The sequence below is a fragment of the Artemia sp. Qi Xiang Cuo genome, chromosome 14 (assembly GCF_049724085.1).
Source record: "Artemia sp. Qi Xiang Cuo chromosome 14, ASM4972408v1, whole genome shotgun sequence".
NCBI lineage: Eukaryota > Metazoa > Arthropoda > Branchiopoda > Anostraca > Artemiidae > Artemia > Artemia sp. Qi Xiang Cuo.
This window is the reverse complement of record NC_142807.1, coordinates 11,403,401-11,424,467: the sequence shown is the minus strand read 5'-3', so window position 1 is coordinate 11,424,467 and position 21,067 is coordinate 11,403,401. Positions and strand designations below refer to the sequence as shown.

Here is a 21,067-nt window from a genome sequence, read left to right as displayed (position 1 = left end):
CCTAATATGTAGCGCAGGCACTTGTGATGAAATGAGTTTAGTTTCAGGACCTTTGATGATTTAACGACCAAGTTTCACATTCATAGAGGAGGACAGGAAAGATCATGGCGTCATAGACTTTAAGTTTTGTCCGCAATGCCATCTCACTTGGCTTCCGCAGTGATTTACGCAGCTGGAGAAAGACACTCCATGTGAATGAGGTGTTGCTTTGGATTTCGTCTGTGGATTCTCTTGTTGGGGTCATTAAAAATCCTAAGTATTTGAACTGCTGGACGTCCTCGATTTGGGTTCCATTTAAGGTGATCGGTGTGTAGTAGAAACCGGTACACATAGTCATAGTTTTATCAAGGCTGATATGGAGGCCGGTTGATACAGCCCTCTTGGAGACGTCATTGAGCATTGACTGTGCTTCAGCAACAGTTGGGGCTAGAATGCCAACAACGTCAGCACAATCTAGGTTTGTGACTGACAAAAAAGGACTTACTAGACACCCTGATACTTATCGAGAACTTTCAGAATCTAGTCGATATAACAATTTAACAAGACTGGCAAAAGGACACAACCTTGGTGGACACCCTCTTCGATCAGAAATAGGTCCGAAGCTTTTCCATCGTTTCTGACTGTGGCCTTTTTTCCAGCATAGTACGATTTTAGTAACCTGATTATTTTGTCAGGTACGCTGTCTTCCCACATAACTTTCCAGATGACGTCGCGCTGTACCGAGTCAAAGGCCGCGATAAAATCTATGTATACCTGAATTTTTTCTTCCTAATGTTTGAAGCGGTGTTCGAAAACCAGCCGTAGACTGAAACGATGTAAACTGGCTACGAACTAAAGCTGTTTCGAGAACCAGCCGTAGACTCTGGTCACAGCAGCCCATACCCGGCCTGAAACCTGCTTGTTTAGGTCTTATTCGTGAATTTCTCACATCTCTGAATCTATTCAACAAAACAATTGCGAATTGTTTTGCAGCATTGGGAATCAGGGATATTGCTCGGTAGTTGTGATATTCTGAACGGTTACCCTTTTTTAATATTGAGATAATAATAGACGTTTTCCACTCTTCAGGAATGCCCACTTTCTCTTAGACATCCGCAACTAAGCTATGTAGCTCATCAACCACCAAGTCAGGGAGTGATTTTAGGAGCTTAGCCGAAATTTTGTCTATCCTTGGGCTTTTGTGGTTACTCAGTCGTTTTATTGCTTGTGTAATCCCCCCCCCCTGAGCAAGTCAGTGCAAACTCCCTCATAGGGCTCGTCACTTGGTGGGTTCCGACTGGGTCCAAAATGTTGGGTCTGAGGGTTTGGATGGTCAGGCTTCAAGAGCTCTTGGAAATGGATTTGCCATCTCTTGATGTTGTCTTCACTACTCGTAAGAAGCTTTCAGTCCGTTGCCTTCAGAGAGGGATAAGTAATTTACTCATTTTGCAGGTGCACTCCCCAAGTAATTGATGCAGCTTCCATGCATCATTACGGGGGGCAGTGCTCTCCATATCGGTAGCAACATTTGACCAGTATTTCCATTTGTCAGGCAGACCTGTGGAACAACCTCTGCAGCGCTTTATATTTAGTTTTATCTTAAGGGGAAATTAGTCTGACCCATTTCTGGATCCTGCATTGGCTCCTCTGAATACTCTCGAATCTTCCACCATTAAGTTGCATCAGTGGGATATAAGCCAATAGTCAAAATTTGTTCTTCAATATCAAGGGGAGGGGGCATTAAGAAACAAAAAAATGTTCTTCATAATTATGGGAGAGGGGCATTTAAAAAATGAAGTACTAGACCAAGGATACTTTTCAAAATCTTTCATTTATCTATAACTGTGGATAAAACTTAAACGGAAAAACAGTCTTCCCGTATTGATGCCCCTGTATCTTAAAATTAATTTTTGTGGACTAAGAAAAATGTACTACGCCTTTTCACTAAGTTCCTCCTATTTTTGCCAACCAAATTAAAAAGGTTCGAAAATACAAAATATAAGAATTTCTTCCAGAAAATAATGATAGCATTTCTCAGTAAAATGTAAATAAAATAGAACTAGTAGTATTTTGCATTTTGGCTTAAAACAATGGGATTTGGGTCAAACATGGAAATGTTTGATGCAAATTTCCTTAGCAATGCTGTCGTATCAACAGCAAACATTTAAAAATAGAACATATGAATAGGTTGACAAAATGGCTGGTGCTATTGTCATAGGTAAACTAATATACTGTAATCGATAGAACCCTTGTGCATGACCTCTAATGAATTTGAACTTATCAGATAGTCCATGTTAATCAACTGTAGACAAGGAGTAGCTCATGTAATTGCAAGAGTAGCATAGCCTAGGCTAATTCTAAAAAAGAAGTTTGGTTACAATGTATATAAGAACAAGATCAGCCTGAATTTGTAGTTTTCAACATTGGTAAAAGGTAAATATCTATCAAATCATGTTATTGACTTATGCATAAAGTGAATATACCACTCAATGCCTTTTTTTATGCTGATTACAAATATAATAATCATTTCTATCTGAAATGAATTTCAGCCCCCTCTATATATGCCAATTCAGGGTATATATTTCTACAGTAGGGGGGGTGGGGTTAAAGTTTAAACTTACCTCCCATTTACATCAGAAAAAAAATTTCCCCCCACCCCCCTAATGTAGAAATATATACCCTGAATTGGCATATATGGGGGGGGGCTGAAATTCATTTCCGATCAAAATGATTATTATATTCATAATCAGCATAAAAAAGGCATCAAGGGATATATTCACTTTATGCATAAGTCAGTAATATGATTTGGTGGATATTTACCTGGTAAAATTCTACTTTAGCTACTTTTGGCTATCTTGAAAAGGGGTTAGGAAAATGAAATTTTCAGGAATGCATCTACAGGCTAAAGTATGTCCTGGGAAGGTACTTTGAAGTACCTCTCTCCCCTCCTTCTCTATCTAGAGGATCCTGAAATTTGCCTAGGCCTATATGACAGGACTATACCTACTGAAATTTTGAGAAAACAACATTTTAGGCTACCTTAATTTTCAGTTCTCAGTTTCTTTTTCTCTGGCTTTAGTTCTAAAATGTAGTTCCAGTTATTTGAATAGAATTTTAAGCCATATCAGTGTTTTTTTTTCAAAACTTAGGAAATGTATTCACATAGGCCTATCTTTAAAACCTTATAAATTGGGATTGAGGAAAGTTGTGAGGCTAGAACAATTTTGCTGTACTTTATTTGATCAGAATATATATTTTGCAAGGTTTCAATTTTATAACACACAGATTTTTCAAGGTTATCAAAGGTCAGGACCCTCTAGAGAGAGAAGGAGTGGAGATAGGTACTTAAATATACCTTCCCGGGACATACTTTAGCCTATAGAACCATCCCTGAAAGTTTAATTTTCCTAACCTAACCCATTTCCAAGAAAGCAAAAAGTAGCTAAACCAGAATTTTACTGTTTTCTGAATGTAAGATCTGAGAAAACCAGTTTCATAGCCACAGACACAAATGGTGGGTGACAGATTGTATGCACATTGCAAAAATATCACATGACAATGCCAGCATTTGAACTGCTACAACAAAATTGCAGTAAAATTCTGATTTAGCTACTTTTGGCTATCTTGGAAAGGGGTTAGGGGAAAATGAAACTTTCAAAGATGGGTCTACAGGCTAAAGTATGTCCCAGGAAGATATTTTGAAGTACCTGCCTCCACTCCTTCTCCCTCTAGAGGGTCCTGAAATTTGCCTATAGGACAGTTCTATACCTATTGAAATTTGGACAAAACAACATTTACATTAATTTTAAGTTATCCATTTCTTTTTCTGGCTTTAGTTCTGGCTTTTAGTTTTATTTGAGTAGAATTTTAAACCATATCAATATTTTTTTTCCAAAATTTAGGAAATGTATTTGCATTTCTTTAAAACGTTATAAATTGGGATTGAGCAGTCATGAAGATGAAAACAATTTTGTTGTACTTCATTTAAGCAGAAGATATATTTTGCAAGGTTTCACTTTTATAACACATATTTTTAAAGGTCAGAATCCTCTAGAGGGAGGAGTAGAGGTAGGTACTTCAATATACCTTCCCAGGACATACTTTAGCCTTTTACTGAAAGCCTTTACTGAAAGCTTCATTTTCCTAACCTAACCCCTAAAGTAGAATTTTACCTCAGCATTATTTATCTAGGATGGAAGGGAACACCTGCCTTGATGTATTTCCATATGGCCTAGCCTTATACAATAGTCACCTCTGGAGAAAATTACATTTTGAACCCTTAAAGGGGCTAAACTTAATTAAAAACATAAATATTATGGGGTTTGTATAATTGACTGGTAAATTTTTGGCAGTTCATATTACTGACTTACAAATAAAGTGAACATACAGCTTGATGCCTTTTTTATGCTCTTTATGAATATAATAATTGCTTCTATTGGAAATTCTAATTTACCCACCCCCCTTATGTGCAAATATATACCTTGAATTGGAATATACCATGAATTGTGGATGGCAAAGTTGTGAATCACAAAATTCAGAGCTTTTTTTGTTGATGGCATTCAAAAAACTTGAAACTGTGGGAAAACATTTTAGGCTATATTTGAGTTGCCTAATAAATGAGGTTTGAATTGTTATAAATAAGTATTTTTGGAATATGTTACTCTTGAACAACTTATTTATAAACTACTGATATGTTTTTAACTACTTTTCAATAACTTAACTAGTGTTGATCACTTCTTTGTGTGGTTACAATTCAGGGCATATATTTGAACATTAGGGAGGTGGGGTGGGTAAATTTGATTTTCCAATAGAAGCAATTGTTATATTTGTAAAGAGCATAAAAAATGCATCAAGTGGTATGTTCATTTTATTCCTAAGTCAATAATATGAACTGCCAAAAATTCACCAATTGACCCACCAATAAAGGGAACATACCACTTGATGCCATTATTTTTTCTCTTTCTGAATATAATAATTGCTTTTCTTGCTAATTCAACTTTAACCCCATTTAGGACCCTTAGAAATAATGATTTCTATATATTTTGAATAAAAATGGTTAAATAATTTGTTTCAAACTGACTATTTCATTATAAGTCCATTTTGTGAAAGTTGTATAATTCACAAACATTGATTTGTCAAGATTAAGTTGATAAAAAAAAAAATTCAAAGCAATTCCACCATGTTTTCTTTTTATTCTGTTAGGCTGCTTAAAAACTGCTGTTTCATTTATATGTTGAAAAATATTAAAGCTGACAAAAGAAACATGGCAGATGGAAAAATGGGGAAATTGTTTTGAATCTTATTAGGCTATAAAACTTAATTGTGGTAAATCAATGCTTGCAGATTATATAACTTAAATAAAAATGGATTTTATAATGAAATAGTAAATTTGAAACAAATGTTTTAACCCTTCTTATACCAAAAACCTTTGAAAGAAATTACCATTTTCAAGGGTTCAAAAAACTTAAAATTGAATTTGCAAGAAAAGTAATTATTATATTGAGAAAGAGCATAAAAATGGCATCAAGTAGTATGTTCACTTTATTGGTAGGTAAATTATATTAACTGTAGAATATTTACCATTAAAAACAATTAATCAGAGCCTGAAACACCTTAAAAATGACATCATTTTTGAGGGGTTTTAGACTCTTGTAAAATTTTTGCAAATTTTTTTTCATAATAGCCTAATACTTTACTATTAAGACTAATGAAAATAATAATTACCATTCCAAATAAGCCATGAATGGCAATTTTTTCTCAAGAGCTAGTTTTCTTTAAAAGCACATTGTTAAACTTATAGTTAGGTTACTATTTGCTGTTTTGATCTCTTTAAGAGTTCAAAATATAAATTTCCCCCACAAGCAGCTATTGAGTTATTAAAAGGCATACAAAAAGCATCAAGTGGTGCTTTTACTTTTGTCCTAGCTAAATTATGTTGAAAACTACAAATTTCTTAGGAAAGATATAGCCTTTTTTAAGGCACTTCTAAATATATAAAATTCATTGAGTTTAATGCTACCTCTCAAAAATTACAAGCCTGAAAAATTTGCTTGATTTTCAAAAAGAGGAAAACCAACCCCAAAAATGGGAGTGAGGCTGATACAGATTACACTATCACATTCAGGAGGTAACACCCTAGATTCATGGTTCCACACAAGAAAACATCTTCATAAAATAACAGTAGTAGACCTACATTAGATATGATAGGCCTACTTAGGCTATTCTATGCTCTTTGTCAAATGCCATCCTGTCCTTTGTCTTTTTGACTATTATCTTAAATTGCATTGTCCAGCAAAATAAGGAAAACATGATGATGGGGAGCCATTGGTTTGGCAGCATCCCACTCTATTTTCCATTATTTGGTGGGCCAGTTCTTATCAACAGCAATCTTGAATGCATCAACAGAGGAAATGGTGACAGCTGCATTGGGAAGACTGTTCCAGGGGGCCACTACTCTATTGGAGAAATAGTGGCTGCAGAATCTGCTGTGAGCTCTCTTTTGGAGCAGCTTCTTACTATGCCCTCTTGTCCTAGATGATTTGTAAAGTTAAAAAGGCTTGTGAGAAGAGGAATCAGCATGCAGTAGCTTGTAAGCCATGATGACATCACCCCTCCATTGTCTGTAGACAGGTGTTGGGAGCTGTAGTCTGTTCAGGCAAGATTGATAGTCAAGGTTCTTGCATCCATCAACAGCTTCGGTTGTGCGCCTTTGAACATTTTGTGTTGGTCACCCTTATTCAGGGGCATGGCAACACACATCCCAAATTCCAGCAATGGTTGCACAAGACCCTTGTACAGCCTTGTCATGACTTTGGATGATCTGCTATGTACTATATGCTTAATTATTCCAAGGATCTAAGATGCTTTGGCAACTGTTGTTTGTGTGTGTTTGTGGGATTTTAATTCTTCATTGACAGCTATTCCCCAATCTCTTTCAGCTGCTGAAGAACCAATCAATTGCCTAGAGTCATATCTTCCACTCATATGGTACTGCCACTTCTCATTCTTTTTCCCGAAATGTACTGTCTTACATTTCTGAATGTTAAGTTCAAGCTTCCATTGGTGGGCCCAAAGGGAAAGTGAATCCAGGTCTTCCTGTATGGTGGCTCTTGTCGCTGTCGACTTTGTGGGCCCAATAAGCTTTGAATTGTCAGCGTAAATGCTCATCTTATTTCTTACAGCCTGTGGAGCATCATTAATGAAAATATTGAAAAGTGTTGGGCCCAAGATTGTGACCATGCACCACACCCTCTCCCCCTGATTGGTTACAGATATAGACCTAAATAACATATTTATTTGTTTTTTATCATATCACAATGCACCATCTCTTTATTTTTAAAAAGGGATTTATTGCATTCTCAACCAACAAAAACCATCCAGTGGCAGTTCTGGTCTCTTTTTTTACCCAGGGCAAAATCTTGATTAGCCCCTTCCTCATCTGTGTCATAAAAATTTTCAGGCCAAATTTTAACAAAATTTCAATGCAAAATATCACAAAAAAACATTAAAATTAATTAAAATTTGTCTACTTACTTTTATTTTCAAGGAATAGTGATGAAGAAATAGGAAAAATGAAAGTCTCAGATTCAGTTTGCTTTTAATTGCTGCCAACTGTGCCCTCTGCTTTGTTTTAATAAGAATAAAATTTGTAATTAAAAAATGATTGTAATCATTAGATTGTTTATATGAAATTTTGCACCCCTTAAATTTCTCTGCCTAGGGCAAGTGCTCTATCACCCCTAAAACCACTCGTGAAACCACCCTACCAGAACTTAAGTGATTTTAATAGAATTGTTGGATAAAATATTCTTCAAAATTGTTGGCAGCAATGGAAGGAAATTTGATAACATGATTAGTATAAACATGGTGCATATTATAAGGTACAAATATTGCTGTTAGAATATTTTCTTTTGTTTTTTTATATCCTGAGGATATATCTGTGGGCAGTATTAGGCTTGTGCCTACATCTTTCAGTGGAAGCACAAGAAGATTGTCACTACTACCCTCTGCTTCTGAATAAAACTTTAATTATAAATAAAGTTAGTTTGACTTACAGCTTACTAAAAATCAAAAAGTTTACATCTTAGCAGTACTAACATTAGAGATTTTGAAAATTGACAACTTCTATATAAGCATTGTTGCCATTTAATTTTGAAGTTATCCAAAGTTAATATCAGTGTACCATAATTAATATCAGTGCACAGCAATCACTACCATACACATGTGTACCATATGTAGGCCTATACCATGCACAGCTAAAAATAAATTTGATCTTAAACTTGAATCTTTTAGTTGTTTGAAGTTGCTATATTATGCAACAAGTCTCTTAGTTCTGAGTGCTCCTAAGGATAATTCATTTATAAATGAATTTAAATTGTGTTATTTAATAGTAATTATAATAACCCTTTTCTTTTAACAGAATAAAACATTTCAGAACATATTTTTAGTGTATGTAGATTTATCTTCATTGTCACATGGGTTATCTCTACAATAGTAATCAGTACTGTTGGTTTAGACTATGAAGTGCAATGCTGTTTCTTTATTTTTTTTTTTTTTTTACCTTTTGATCTTTGCAAAAAGCAGCTTAAATAGAAATTTTGGACTTTGCTTTAGAAATACAATTATTTTTGCATGATTTTATTACATCTATGTTGAATTTTGCATTAGATCTGTCCTCACCTGCCACACAATCTGCCAACATTGTTATGCGAATATTGTAGTTTTTTGCTCCTCTATGGCTTACTTTTAAGCAAAACAGTTATTCTTTATTTTGCAATCTATCTACAATGAAAGTACAAAAATGTGAATGTATTCAACTTTGATTTGTTTGCAGCCACAATGTATGCAATAAAATTTTACAAAGGTAACAAATTCACGTTTAAGATGGCAGCATTATGTAAAAATGGCAAAACCCAATGTAAATTCATATAAAAATAAAACAGTGTTTTCTTCTAATTTTTAGTAGTAATGTCCCTTGTTAAAAGAAAAAAAAACAAGAATTATTTTTTTTCTTGCTAACTGTGATGAAAGTAGGGTGGAAGATTGATCTCAACTTAATCATGCTACTGAGACACTAGAAAGAAATCCATAATAATGAAATACAAAAATATTGAGAGCTTTAAAAAAAAACAGGAATCATGTAGGCCTATGAATGATTTTATTCAGTGATTAAACCTGTGCAGAGTATTTCACTTTCTAATCTACAAAATATAGCATAAAATATCAAAAACTAAAAATCACAAGCAAAATACTAAACACCACAAAGAAACAAGGAAAAAGGAAAAACAATAAGTTGACAACAATTTTTAGCACTTAATAGTAATTAAATGAAGAAAAAAAAAATTATACAATATCTAGTCTCTTTATTCGGTTTAAGTATTCCAAAACGGCATACCGAGCCTCTTTAATGAACCAGATAATATATAATATTAAAATTATTAGAGTAAGAAAAACCTTGTAATTTAAATTGCATTTCAGTTCTTTCATTTTCAAAAAATTTACACTCAAAAAGATAATGATTTAAAGTCTCATCGTCACCACAATCACAATTGGAACAATTACTTTTATTAAGTCTACATAAAAATGAATTTAATTTACAGTGACCAGTTACAATTGGTGTCAGTTTATAATTAGGAGTAATTTTTGTGACTTGAAGGTCAGTATGATTGGTAAAAACTGAAGGGTCCAGGGCTTAACAGCTTGGCAAAATAACTCATACCATTTCATATATAGGTGTTAATGTAAGGTTTTCCGGATTTCGTTTATAGTATTAGAAGTAGAAAGAGAATTACCGAATATAAAATTTACTTGCGAGTCCGTATAATGTGAATGATCATTTAAATTATAGTTATTTAAGTTATTGAGGGGTGGCCAGTAATCAGGCCTTCCTCTCTTTAGATATCTGGTGAGAGATATCTCTTTGGCTCTAAAAATCGATAGTAAGGCATCCCGCTAAAGCTGTTATTGTGTCAGTTTTAGCAGATAAAAAAGCTTTTGAAATCAAAACCATAGAAATTCTTTGGACAGATACTAACTTTTTTACAATTTTCTTTTTATTCAGCGCTGAGAGCCATATGGGTATTGCATATAAAATAGTGGATTCAATAGCAGCTTTGTATAATTTTCTTAGGGCAAGTGGTTTAGGACCCCAAGTGGTTCTGGCGGCAAATAACAATTTTGTTGAATATTGTTTTACAACTTTTATTTTGCTTCCAACATGATCATTTCATAGTAATTTTCTATCAAGAATTAAGCCTAAATATCTCACTGTATCACTAATTGGTATTCTATGGCTTAAAAACCAAAGATTAATCTGTGGGATTTCTCTTTTCTTCATAAAGATGATAGCTTTGCATTTATTAACATCGAAATTTAATTTATTTTCATCAGCTCATTTTTCTAATAGTGTAAATATCTTTTTTGCAGTATGATCTAGGAAATTGGTATCTTTAGAAGATATTGTTATACAGATATCATCAGCATACACTTGTATTGTACAGCCTGTCGGTAACTCTGAACAAAGCAAATTGTCCACATTAATAGACCATAAGAATGGAGAGAGTATGCTTCCTTGTGGGCAAGATTTTTGAAGGATACGAGTTATATTATCAGCTTTGTCACCATAAGAAACTGATCAATCTGATAGATAACTCTTAATCAACATAACTAGAGGAGTAGGGCAACCTAAATAACCTAAATCTAATAATTTTTTTTTTAATCCCGGGGTGCCATGCATTCTCGAAGGACCTTTGATATCAAAGAGAAGACAAAGTGTAAATTTCTTCAACTTATTATTTTCTTCCACTGTTGTGACGAGTTTATCCAGAGCATCTACTGTTGATTTACCTTTAACAAATCCAAACTGGTTATTAGAAATCCAGTCCTTATTAATACTTACTTACTTAAGTCCCATCCATCCTCATGGGACGTATTGGGGCCACTCCTTTCAAAGAAATCTGATGAACTAGGGCTCGATATGCTGTTCTGTCAAGTGCGGTTTGGGATAGTTGGGCAATGCGATGTCGGTCAAAGTTAATCATTCAAAATATATGATAGGATTCTTTCAAATATTTTGCCAAAAACTGGTATCAAGCTGATGGGTCGATAAGAAGACGGTAAGCCGTCATTGATTCTCCTTCGTTTAGGAATAACTATAATTTTAGAGTTTTTCCAATCCCTTGGAAAATACTTTATATTCAAACATGCATTATATATTTCAAATAGAGTGGGATCCAACAAATGTTTTTTTTTTTAATAACTATATTGACGATACCATCTAAGCCAGGAGCTGTCAATGGTTTTAGAGAATTAACAGCATCTTGTAATGAATCAATTGTTATTGGTGACAGTTTATCTTGGTTGTTATCAAATATATATTCAAGTTGACCTCGAATCTGGCGGTGATAAGAAGTTTCCATTGAGCAGTCATCGGAGGTAAACCATTTGTCAAAGAATACCTCACCAGGTTCCTGGTACGATTTTGCAAACACACCATTATCTTTTGCAACATGGATTGGAGATACTATAGAGGGGTGGTTAGAGCATATTGTATGTATGGTGCTCCAGAGATCTAAGCTACCTTTGTTTTGAACAAATTTTTACCAATCTCCAAGTTTTGAATTTTTAATTTCATTTGAATACAGTCTTTTTTCATTTTCATAGAATGATAATTTTCATCAGCTGAGTGAATTTTTAAATTTTTGAATGCTCTTCTATAATTACGCCTTAATTCAGTTAATTTTGGGGTCCACCATCTTGTATACTTGTTGTGAATGATGTTTTTTTTCTCGGATATTGCAATATTAATTTCGATTTGTATTATATTTTTAAGGCTTTCAACACAATTGTCAATCTCTTGTTTATTTTCCAAAGGCATGGCAAAAATGTCGTTGATATTATCTAAAATATGTTTGCTAAATACATTCCGATTCGCTTTCTTGTAATTGAAACGTGGATCAGCCAAATTTATAAAAGAGGAGTCATGAGTGGTACACCATAACTTAAAAGAAATATAGCCGTGATCTGAAAGACTGGGGCAAGTTAATACTTTCCAATCATAAATATCACGGGATAATTACAATTCTAATAAAGCTACAGACGAGTGTTGTAAATTAATCTGAAGAAATGATAAATTATTTACTTGTGTTGCTCTATGCATTTAAGTTGTTTAGTCCATATTTTTGTTTAATTGATCAGTTATTTCTCGAGCGATTGGACACTTTTTAAGTCATACGATGGATGTAGTTCACTTTTGACCTGTCGTTTATAGCATGAACGACAACACGGACGGCTAGTGAAAGATTTAGTACAGTCATTGTAATTATGGTCGCCCATGCACTCAGATTTCTTGTGCCCGAAAAGGCAATAATTGGTGCATCGTATAAGGTTGATATAGTCCTCACAGTATAGGCGTAAAAATCCCAAATTGAGGCCTCCTCTTTTTAAAATTTGGGCTCTGATCTTTGGGCTCATTTCTAATATTACGCTGCAGCTTTTTCCTTTTTCCACAATGGTAACCACTTCTAAGGTTTCTCCAGTAGTAACAAGATTGATAAGATCTGAAATACTTTGTCCTATAAACTCTTTGCATACTTTTAAATGAAGGAGTACCACTCACAAGCATTCTTGGCAGGCCTTTTTTCTCTTCCCTTGGAGTATATTTTAGTGCTGCTGAATTTTCATTGAAAACACAAAGAGCATTGTTCAAATCTTGTTTTGATGTAAGTTCAACAATAATTTTACCTTCTTGGCCTTGTATGATTTCTTTAGCTGAGAATTTGCTGATATCTCTTCTGATTATTTTGCTAATATCTTGCACAATTTTTGCGAGGGGGTCTCTCTTTTTTTTGATATGATCAATACCCTCATTACTACTAGGCTCAAGAATGATACTAAAGGTTTCAGGACCTTTCACAACGCTAGAGTATGGTCTGCGATTCACAGAGGAGGATAGAGCCACTGTGTCTTTATTTTCCAATTTTTGCTGTAATTTAATTGTATTTTGAAGATTAACATTCTCGTTGCACAGAAGATTTGCGTTTTCTTCTAATAGCTGATGATATATGAACTGAACTCGCTCACAAATTTCAAATGCATAGTCCCTACCTCCTGGAATTTTTTTAACCTTGCTGAGAATTCCTTTTAGGGCACTAATTAGCGTAGCAATACTTGTTTCATTTTCTTCACCTAACTGCACAAGGGTCTCATCAATAGTTGGACTATCTGATAAATTTCCCATTATTAAAAACACTTGTAAAATCCATTCATGGCTATGTATATCCGTAACACGAGACCCAAACACAATTTACATCCTTTTCACCAGATGTTCACAGAACGGGTATCAGAACTAGACTCAAGAATCCTGTATAGAAGCTAAAACTGTTTACATACGTAAAGCTAAACCTAGTCATTTAAAAAAAAAGATCAGTTAATGTCTTAAAAAATAAACTGCAGAAGAAATAAAAAAGTGCCTTACCAGTGGTACCTACCAGCTTGCAAATTGTAGGAAATACACTAGTAAGATAGTTCTGGTGAAACATAGGCCTTTGGTAATAGGTTCAATACTTTATGACATGTTTCTCACAATTTTAGTTATACACTGCCATTTGGCGATGCTTTTTGTCTGAAGCCCTTTTTTTTTTATCAACTCTAGCACAGAAAACCAAAGTTGATGTTTTGCCACAGATCTGTAGATTTGAGAGTCACCTTAACAGGCATTTTTGCCTAATGATACTGTTCCTGTAATTTAGAACCTATAATAAATGAAATGTCTACCTAGGCCGTAATTGCAAGCCTAATTTAAGATGGTTGATACTAGTGTAAAGTTTATAGAGCCATGCCTGCGCACAAGACAAGGCCCCCCCTGCATGGTCCTTGGCTGACTAGAAAAATCTGTCCCAACAATATATTTCATCCATAAGACCTTCACCTCTCTGTACCTCTTTGTTTATTATTAATTGTGGCCCTGTTCCTATCTTTAACTGGGACAAATCCAGATTGACTGTTCCCACTCCATTTTTTATCATGCATCTTCCAGTTCCTTAGCAATTTTGTTCATGATCTCCACTTCACACCTCCTTAAGTAAAATTTTACCATTGTCTTAACTTTCCTTACATTGCTCTTATTTTCATATGATCTATCTCTATCTATCTATCACTCTATCTATGTCTATGTCTATCTATGTCTATCTCTATCTATGTCTATATATCTATCTATGATCTATCTATCTATCACTCTATCTATGTCTATGTCTATCTATGTCTATCTCTATCTATGTCTATCTATCTATCTATGATCTATCTATCTATCACTCTATCTATGTCTATGTCTATCTATGTCTATCTCTATCTATGTCTATCTATCTATCTATGATATATCTATCTATCACTCTATCTATGTCTATGTCTATCTATGTCTATCTCTATCTATGTCTATCTATCTATATATGATATATCTATCTATCACTCTATCTATTTCTATGTCTATCTATGTCTATCTCTATCTATGTATATCTATCTATCTATGATATATCTATCTATCACTCTATCTATGTCTATGTCTATCTATGTCTATCTCTATCTATGTCTATCTATCTATCTATGATCTATCTATCTATCACTCTATCTATGTCTATGTCTATCTATGTCTATCTCTATCTATGTCTATCTATCTATCTATGATCTATCTATCTATCACTCTATCTATGTCTATGTCTATCTATGTCTATCTCTATCTATGTCTATCTATCTATCTATGATCTATCTATCTATCACTCAAATATTTGTTGAAAAAGCTTATCCTCCTCTCTTCTATCCTTAAATAACTTTTTTCCCTAACATACCATCAGCTACTTCATAAATTATTTTCCTAAAATTATTCTATCCAACTTCTATACTGTCAATTTTAGAATCTCTGGTCAAGTGTTCAACTGTTCCTGGAAAGTTTATTTCAAATGGTGATCCAGGAGTATGCAAATGTCATAACTTCCTGGAAGGTAGTTACCCTTCCCAACTTCAGCTATAGATTAACTATAGACAGTACTATATGGTGATCTTTGCTTTTAAAATAAGTGATAGCACTCTTACATACCCTAGCATCTTGTATTGATCCTGCCAGTCTTTTCAGTAAATAAATCAATAAGGTTAGTTTTGCTTTGCATCATGTTAGTGCCATATTAATTTATGGGCTATTTTATGACCAAATACTGTATTTGTTAGACACCAACTAGATTGTTATGCTTACTAAATTTCACTAGTCTATAGCCGTTACTGTTTTCTTTTCCTACATCAAATTCACCTAGAATAGGATACCATATATTATTATGTTTGATACTTTGAACTTGTTAGTAATAAAATGAGCAACTAGCATTCTATTTTTAATTCCTTTTCAAACTAAGTAAGACTTAGTAGATTCCTTATTCATCATAGCCCTACTCCCTGCATATGCACCCCATTCTTTCTGCTAGAGTGAATAAATTATATATAACTTAATTTCATGTTTCCTATAGGTAGTAGGACTTCCTGAAACTCTTCACAAGTCAAATTCAAAATTACTAAGTTAATTACCTTACCTTAAATCGCATTTGCCAGCAATAAGGACAAGTCCTGTGAATGCCAGTCACTGATGATTATAATTCAATGTGTTAGGTGTATCCCATATTTCTTGCACCAGTCATTGTCAACTGGAGACTTGAAGGCCTCAGCACTGGGTGACATAATTTCATTCTGGCTAAGGGAGTTCCATAGGCTGACTACACAGTTAGAAAAGCATTTTTTTTTGCAGCCTGGTATTAGCACGTTTTTGATAAAGCTTTAAGGGATGGCCTCTAGTACTTGGTGAACTGACTATCTGGAATAGGTTGGGGATCATACTCTGGTCCAATACTAACTTGTATGTCATTATTACATCTCCTTGTCTATGTCTATTTGTGAGAGATGGTAGTTTGAGCTTATGTAATTGAGTAGGATATGGAAGATGTTGAAATCCCTTTATGCATTTAGTTGCATGTTGCTGCACCAATTCTAGAATTTATATGTCACCCTTATTTACTTATTTACTACTGGCCATATTCCATAAAATACTGGCACAGAGGGTTATTTGCTCGAAAATGAATGACTGCATTTCTGTATATTAAATTCAAGCTGCCAGGATTTTGCCCACTTTGACAATGCATCAAAATCAGCCTGGATGGCTATGGCACTTTGAGGGTTATGGACAGGACCAATTATTTTGGAATCAAAAAGTCAATAAAATAGTTTTATTTAATGTTGTAATATCCCAAGTTACAATTTTCATATTATTTAAATCATCAAAATTATTGTTGGATCAGGAAAAGTAATGGGTCCCAAACCAGTGTACAAACAGTCTCAGCCTATTACCTCTGAGCCATTATATTTCCATGTCTACGAATATTATACTACTAAAGAGAGTCAGTCCATAATAGATAACTTAGCTGGGAAGAAGTTTTTCAGCCCACTAAAACAAACAAAACCCAGAAGAAATATCCATCAATCAGAATCCAGCACAAATCTTTTGTCTTTTACTAGGCTATAATTTCCTTGAAGGATGCCACTTCTCATAATCACCCTGCAGTGCTTAGTGTAGTCATGCTTCTAGTTAGGTAAATTTGTAAAACATCCACCTTGAGGCAACACAGTGACTGGTGTAAAAAGGTAACGTGGGAAGACAAGAAGGGGAGAGTACTCACTTATTTAACATATCAATTTTGTAGGGGTAAAATCTTCTTCTATGTCTTTCTTTGAAAAATTTTTTTGGTATGAAATTTGAGATTTTTGCTGAAGCACATCAAGGATGGTGATATCAAAGGGGTAAAATTGGACTAAGGCAGAGTGAATTTGTCTGGGGTATATGGTGTGCAGTATTGGTGAAGTCTAAGATACATCAAAAATAAGTGTATGCTCTCCTTTCCTTGAAAGTCAGCAAATTAGCTCCCCAAAAAGGGGAATATAGGGCACTTTACCCTCATAGAAGATTTTTTTAGACACATTTTTGTACTACCCCAAGGATTCTGTCTAATGATGAATTTGGATAATTGTATATTGAATACCTGAAGTTCAAGAGTGATTACTTGAGGAACACAGCTGGAACTTAGGAATCTATGTGTGATCTTGCAAAAGAAGTTGGTTATTCAAACAGTTCGCTCATATTTCCTAGAGAAAGGGGGTTGAACCAATCTTTGGGGGAAGGAGTGGGGGTTGGAAAAATGCCTATCCTCCAGTCTCTCTTTGTGCATGTCAATCAGGATATACGGATAGCCTATTTTACTAGCATGTATTTTGTTGCTGCTAGTTTATTGTGTGTCTTAGATAAATTACCGTATTTATTTTCTAGTCAGTGATAGATGTTTCAACAAATCTATGGAAGATAAAGCTGGTCCAGTTATTGATAAGTTTTTTCAAGAAAACAATCTTCTAAGCAAATCTTGCATCATTGTGCCTGATGAAAAGAACATAATTATGGTATGTATATTTTAATATTAATAACAAGCCTAATATATCTGGAAATGAAAATAATACTCTTGGGTACCTGTAATCCAGAAATATTAGATTTTTGTTCAATTTGATGTATAAAAGAAACAACTTTTTGAACACGTTTATCTCAAACACAAAGTGTGGCTAGTCCTTTATTAAATGCCAATATAAAGAGCAAATATGATTAAATAATATCAATTCATCCCTTAATTCAAACTGACACTCTGTCTATACAGATGTTTTGCTTATGTAAATAATAAATTATTGCCAGTCTTCTGTGAATAGGCAGCACATCAGCACTGCTTCAGTAGAGAGTAATGTGACTTCAATGTATTATTTTTTTTCCCAGACCACTTTGTATATATGGAGTTCGTCAGAGGGGAACATTCGATTAGAAATTGAAAGTTTTAGTGCCCTCTTTAAGAGTCAAAAAGTTTGGAGGGCACTAGCCCCTTCCCATGTCGCCCTCCTCCCAAAGACATCCTGTAACAATTTTGATACAGCCATTTTGTTCAAAGTAGCTTAAAGGCCTAAGCTATGCCTCTAGTATGACATGATCCCCTACTACCCCTGGGCGAAGGCTGTAGCTTATACAAGTTGCCAATTATTTACATGTGTAGGCTTTAATAATTAATAAAATGGTGCATGTTTGCTCCTGGGTCTCCAAAGAGGCCAAGGACATTAAGGTAAAACTTTCTAGAAATCTTGAGTTGATCTAACCTACTAAAAACACTAATCTAAAACACTAATCATTCCCTTTGAAGTCAGCTACTAACCTCATTTCCTATCTTTACTGCAGCAATGTTATTCTCATACATAGCATTAATCACTTTCGCGTATTATCTGGTATGCCATACAAAGATAGGACCTTTGCTAAAGCTATTCTATCAGCTGAATTAAACGCTTGCCCATAATCTATAAAGCTGAGGACTTAAGGGGTGTGATAACTAGCCAATGCATCCTTTCTCCTTCTTAACACCACACTATTCTTCTTTTAAAACTTTATCTGCAACATTTTTAAGTTTAAAAAGTATCATCATACTAAGTAATTTGCTTCCTACAGAAACCAAGCTAATGGCTCGATAATTACCACACTCACTCTTATCACCTATCTTATAGAGAGGTTTAGTTAGAGTTTCCTAAAATTGCCAGGTACTTCCATTTTTTCAAAAAATCATATTCATAATCATCAGTAATTTATCTCTAACTTCACAACAACCATAAACTCATCTGCCACACTGTAGGCATCTAGGGCCTTATTATTTTTAATACTTTAGTACTGTCACTAATTCTTCCTCACAAAATACATATTCCCTCACATTCAGTGTCACAAATTTTTCCACTCTTTTCTGTATTTTTCCATGTGCAGCCATTTAAACATTTGCCTCTCAGTTACGTGGACTATCTGTCTTGGCATTTTTCTTTCTACAATTAGCCATGTCTTGATGCACACTGCTGCAAAATACTTGATTTTCTGTCATGGTTTAGTACGTTCTCAAAACATTCTCTCAGTTTTTTTTTGTGAATTTTAGTAGCAATATCACTCAAATCATTTGCTACAAAGGATCAGCCAGTTGGTAACACTGAAAAGATCGGTACCAGACCAAGTCAACAGGAAGTAATAACTCGTACTTCTTAGTCCCAGCCTGTTATCTAATTTGGAATAAATAGAAATGTATAAATAAATGCTATAGGATATTCTACACCATACGTTCTTCCTGTAAAATATTCCGAAATTCCTTCTTTATTCGTTATTTTTATTCGTCATGATTTTTTTTTTGCTGCTCAGTTTCGCACACAGGGGGGAAGGGGTTCACGGAAGAGAATTTTAAAGGGACCCACCAGGTCCACCACACTATGTACTCTGGACGTACTTCTAGTAGTAACTGTTTCTCTCAGGCCTCTTCATGTTGTCCATGCTTAGCATACTGGAAGATCTTTTTTGTTCTATTGTATAGAATAGTTCAATTAACTTCAAATTTATCTTTGTTGGAACAATGACGCGTCATGTTGACGATCGTTGTGAAAATATCTACTAAGCCTTAAATATTTTAGCGATATCATCTTATAAACCTTCTTGAACGTATTGCATAAGCAGTAACCCTTAATGATATTTTTAGCCAAAGTTGGAAGATATTTTTGTCCATTATAAGGGTCTTTCAAAGGGGACTCTTTTCCTTAAAAAAAATAACAGTCCTTGTCCTTAAAAAAAAACACACAGAAAAACAGCAAGAAACAGATAAGCATATAGTTGAATAGGTCAAAGGGTGTGTACATCTTCCAAGAAAAACTAGTTTTCAGCTCAGAGCTACTTCCTTTCATGTACTTTATTTCTTCTAGGAAACACTGCAAAGGTTATGCGATAATGATAAAATGGACTTAATTGTTACGTCTGGGGGAACTGGCTTTTCTCCAAGGGATGTTACGCCAGAAGCTACGAAGATGGTAATAGAAAAGGAAGCTCCCGGGTTGGTTTTGGCAATGCTTAAAGGAAGTCTTGAAGTCACACAAACGGCTATGCTATCAAGGTATTGTTTTTATGATTAAATAAAAAAAAAAAATTTATTAAAAATTTTCATGTGTTTATTAGAGTCAAACTTTCGGGGTTGGGGGAAGGGTCTCAACCGGACCTCAAATATTTGACCAGGGAGAGGGCCGATGTCGATAGAAGCTGTATATGTATCTTGGCTATTAAATTGCTGTATATGAAGGAAACTGCCCTTTCCTAAACCCTCGCCGTTTACGCTAAAGCTTGAATTTTTGTCCCAGTTCTTTAAGAACGACTCCTGAAACAAAAGGACCGTTTAATTCGAACAAGATGGTTTTTTATAAGTGCTAAAAATCCTATCGATACAATATCATCGAACATTATTGAATGAGTTAGCTTTTAGGTGGTGTATTTAAGACTGATTTAATGCAGCTTTTCAAGGGTGCATTAAATTGGGGATAATAAAAAATAATGAATTTGATTTGTGGAATCAAAATAAAAAATAATGCCGGCTTTCATTCATCCCCTAAATATCTATCTAGTTGTGGTAATACTACTCTATAATACTACTTGCCGGAATTTAATAACTTTTTAATCTGAAAATTAAATCTGGAAAAAAATTAAGTTATATATATAATATAATTATAAAAATATGAGTATATAAAAATATAATAATGGTATGGAATACCCCAGCCATTAATATTGTTTCTTAGGGAATTTTATTTTGACCGTACGGTACAATGTGAAGAGGATATCAAGGGCTTTGATTCCAAAACCATAAAAAACTAAAAAACTGACTGAATCGATTTGGATCCTAAAGAACCTTCTATAGTAGTAGTAAAATAAATGAGAATATATGGAATACTCAAAGTTGGAGTTGTGCGAACTTATAAAAATCCATATTTCCGATTAAATCTGAAAAATCTTTTCCAGTATCTCTAGTTTGCTTTTATTTATTATTACTACTTATTAAAGCTCAGTTAAACTATATATATATATATATATATATATATATATATATATATATATGAGTTTCATTTTCTCTTTTATGTGTCCTGGATTAATAAACCAAATGTAAATGTATTTGTATAGGTTGGTCAGTCCCTTGTA

At 34.1% G+C, this 21,067-nt stretch overlaps 1 protein-coding gene across 2 annotated transcripts in view; it reads left to right on the top strand.

The window, feature by feature from the left end:
- Nucleotides 1–2,134: 2,134 nt before the first annotated feature.
- The window catches only part of cin (Molybdenum cofactor synthesis protein cinnamon), a 118,631-nt gene continuing 99,698 nt past the window's right edge, over nt 2,135–21,067 (top strand). For both annotated transcript variants that reach the window (XM_089100739.1, XM_089100738.1), the window contains exons 1-3: nt 2,135–2,197; nt 17,330–17,457; nt 19,810–19,997. In XM_089100739.1, coding sequence (XP_088956865.1) covers nt 2,176–2,197; nt 17,330–17,457; nt 19,810–19,997 — 338 coding nt within the window. In that variant the 5' untranslated portion in view covers nt 2,135–2,175. The remainder of the gene's footprint in view (nt 2,198–17,329; nt 17,458–19,809; nt 19,998–21,067) is intronic.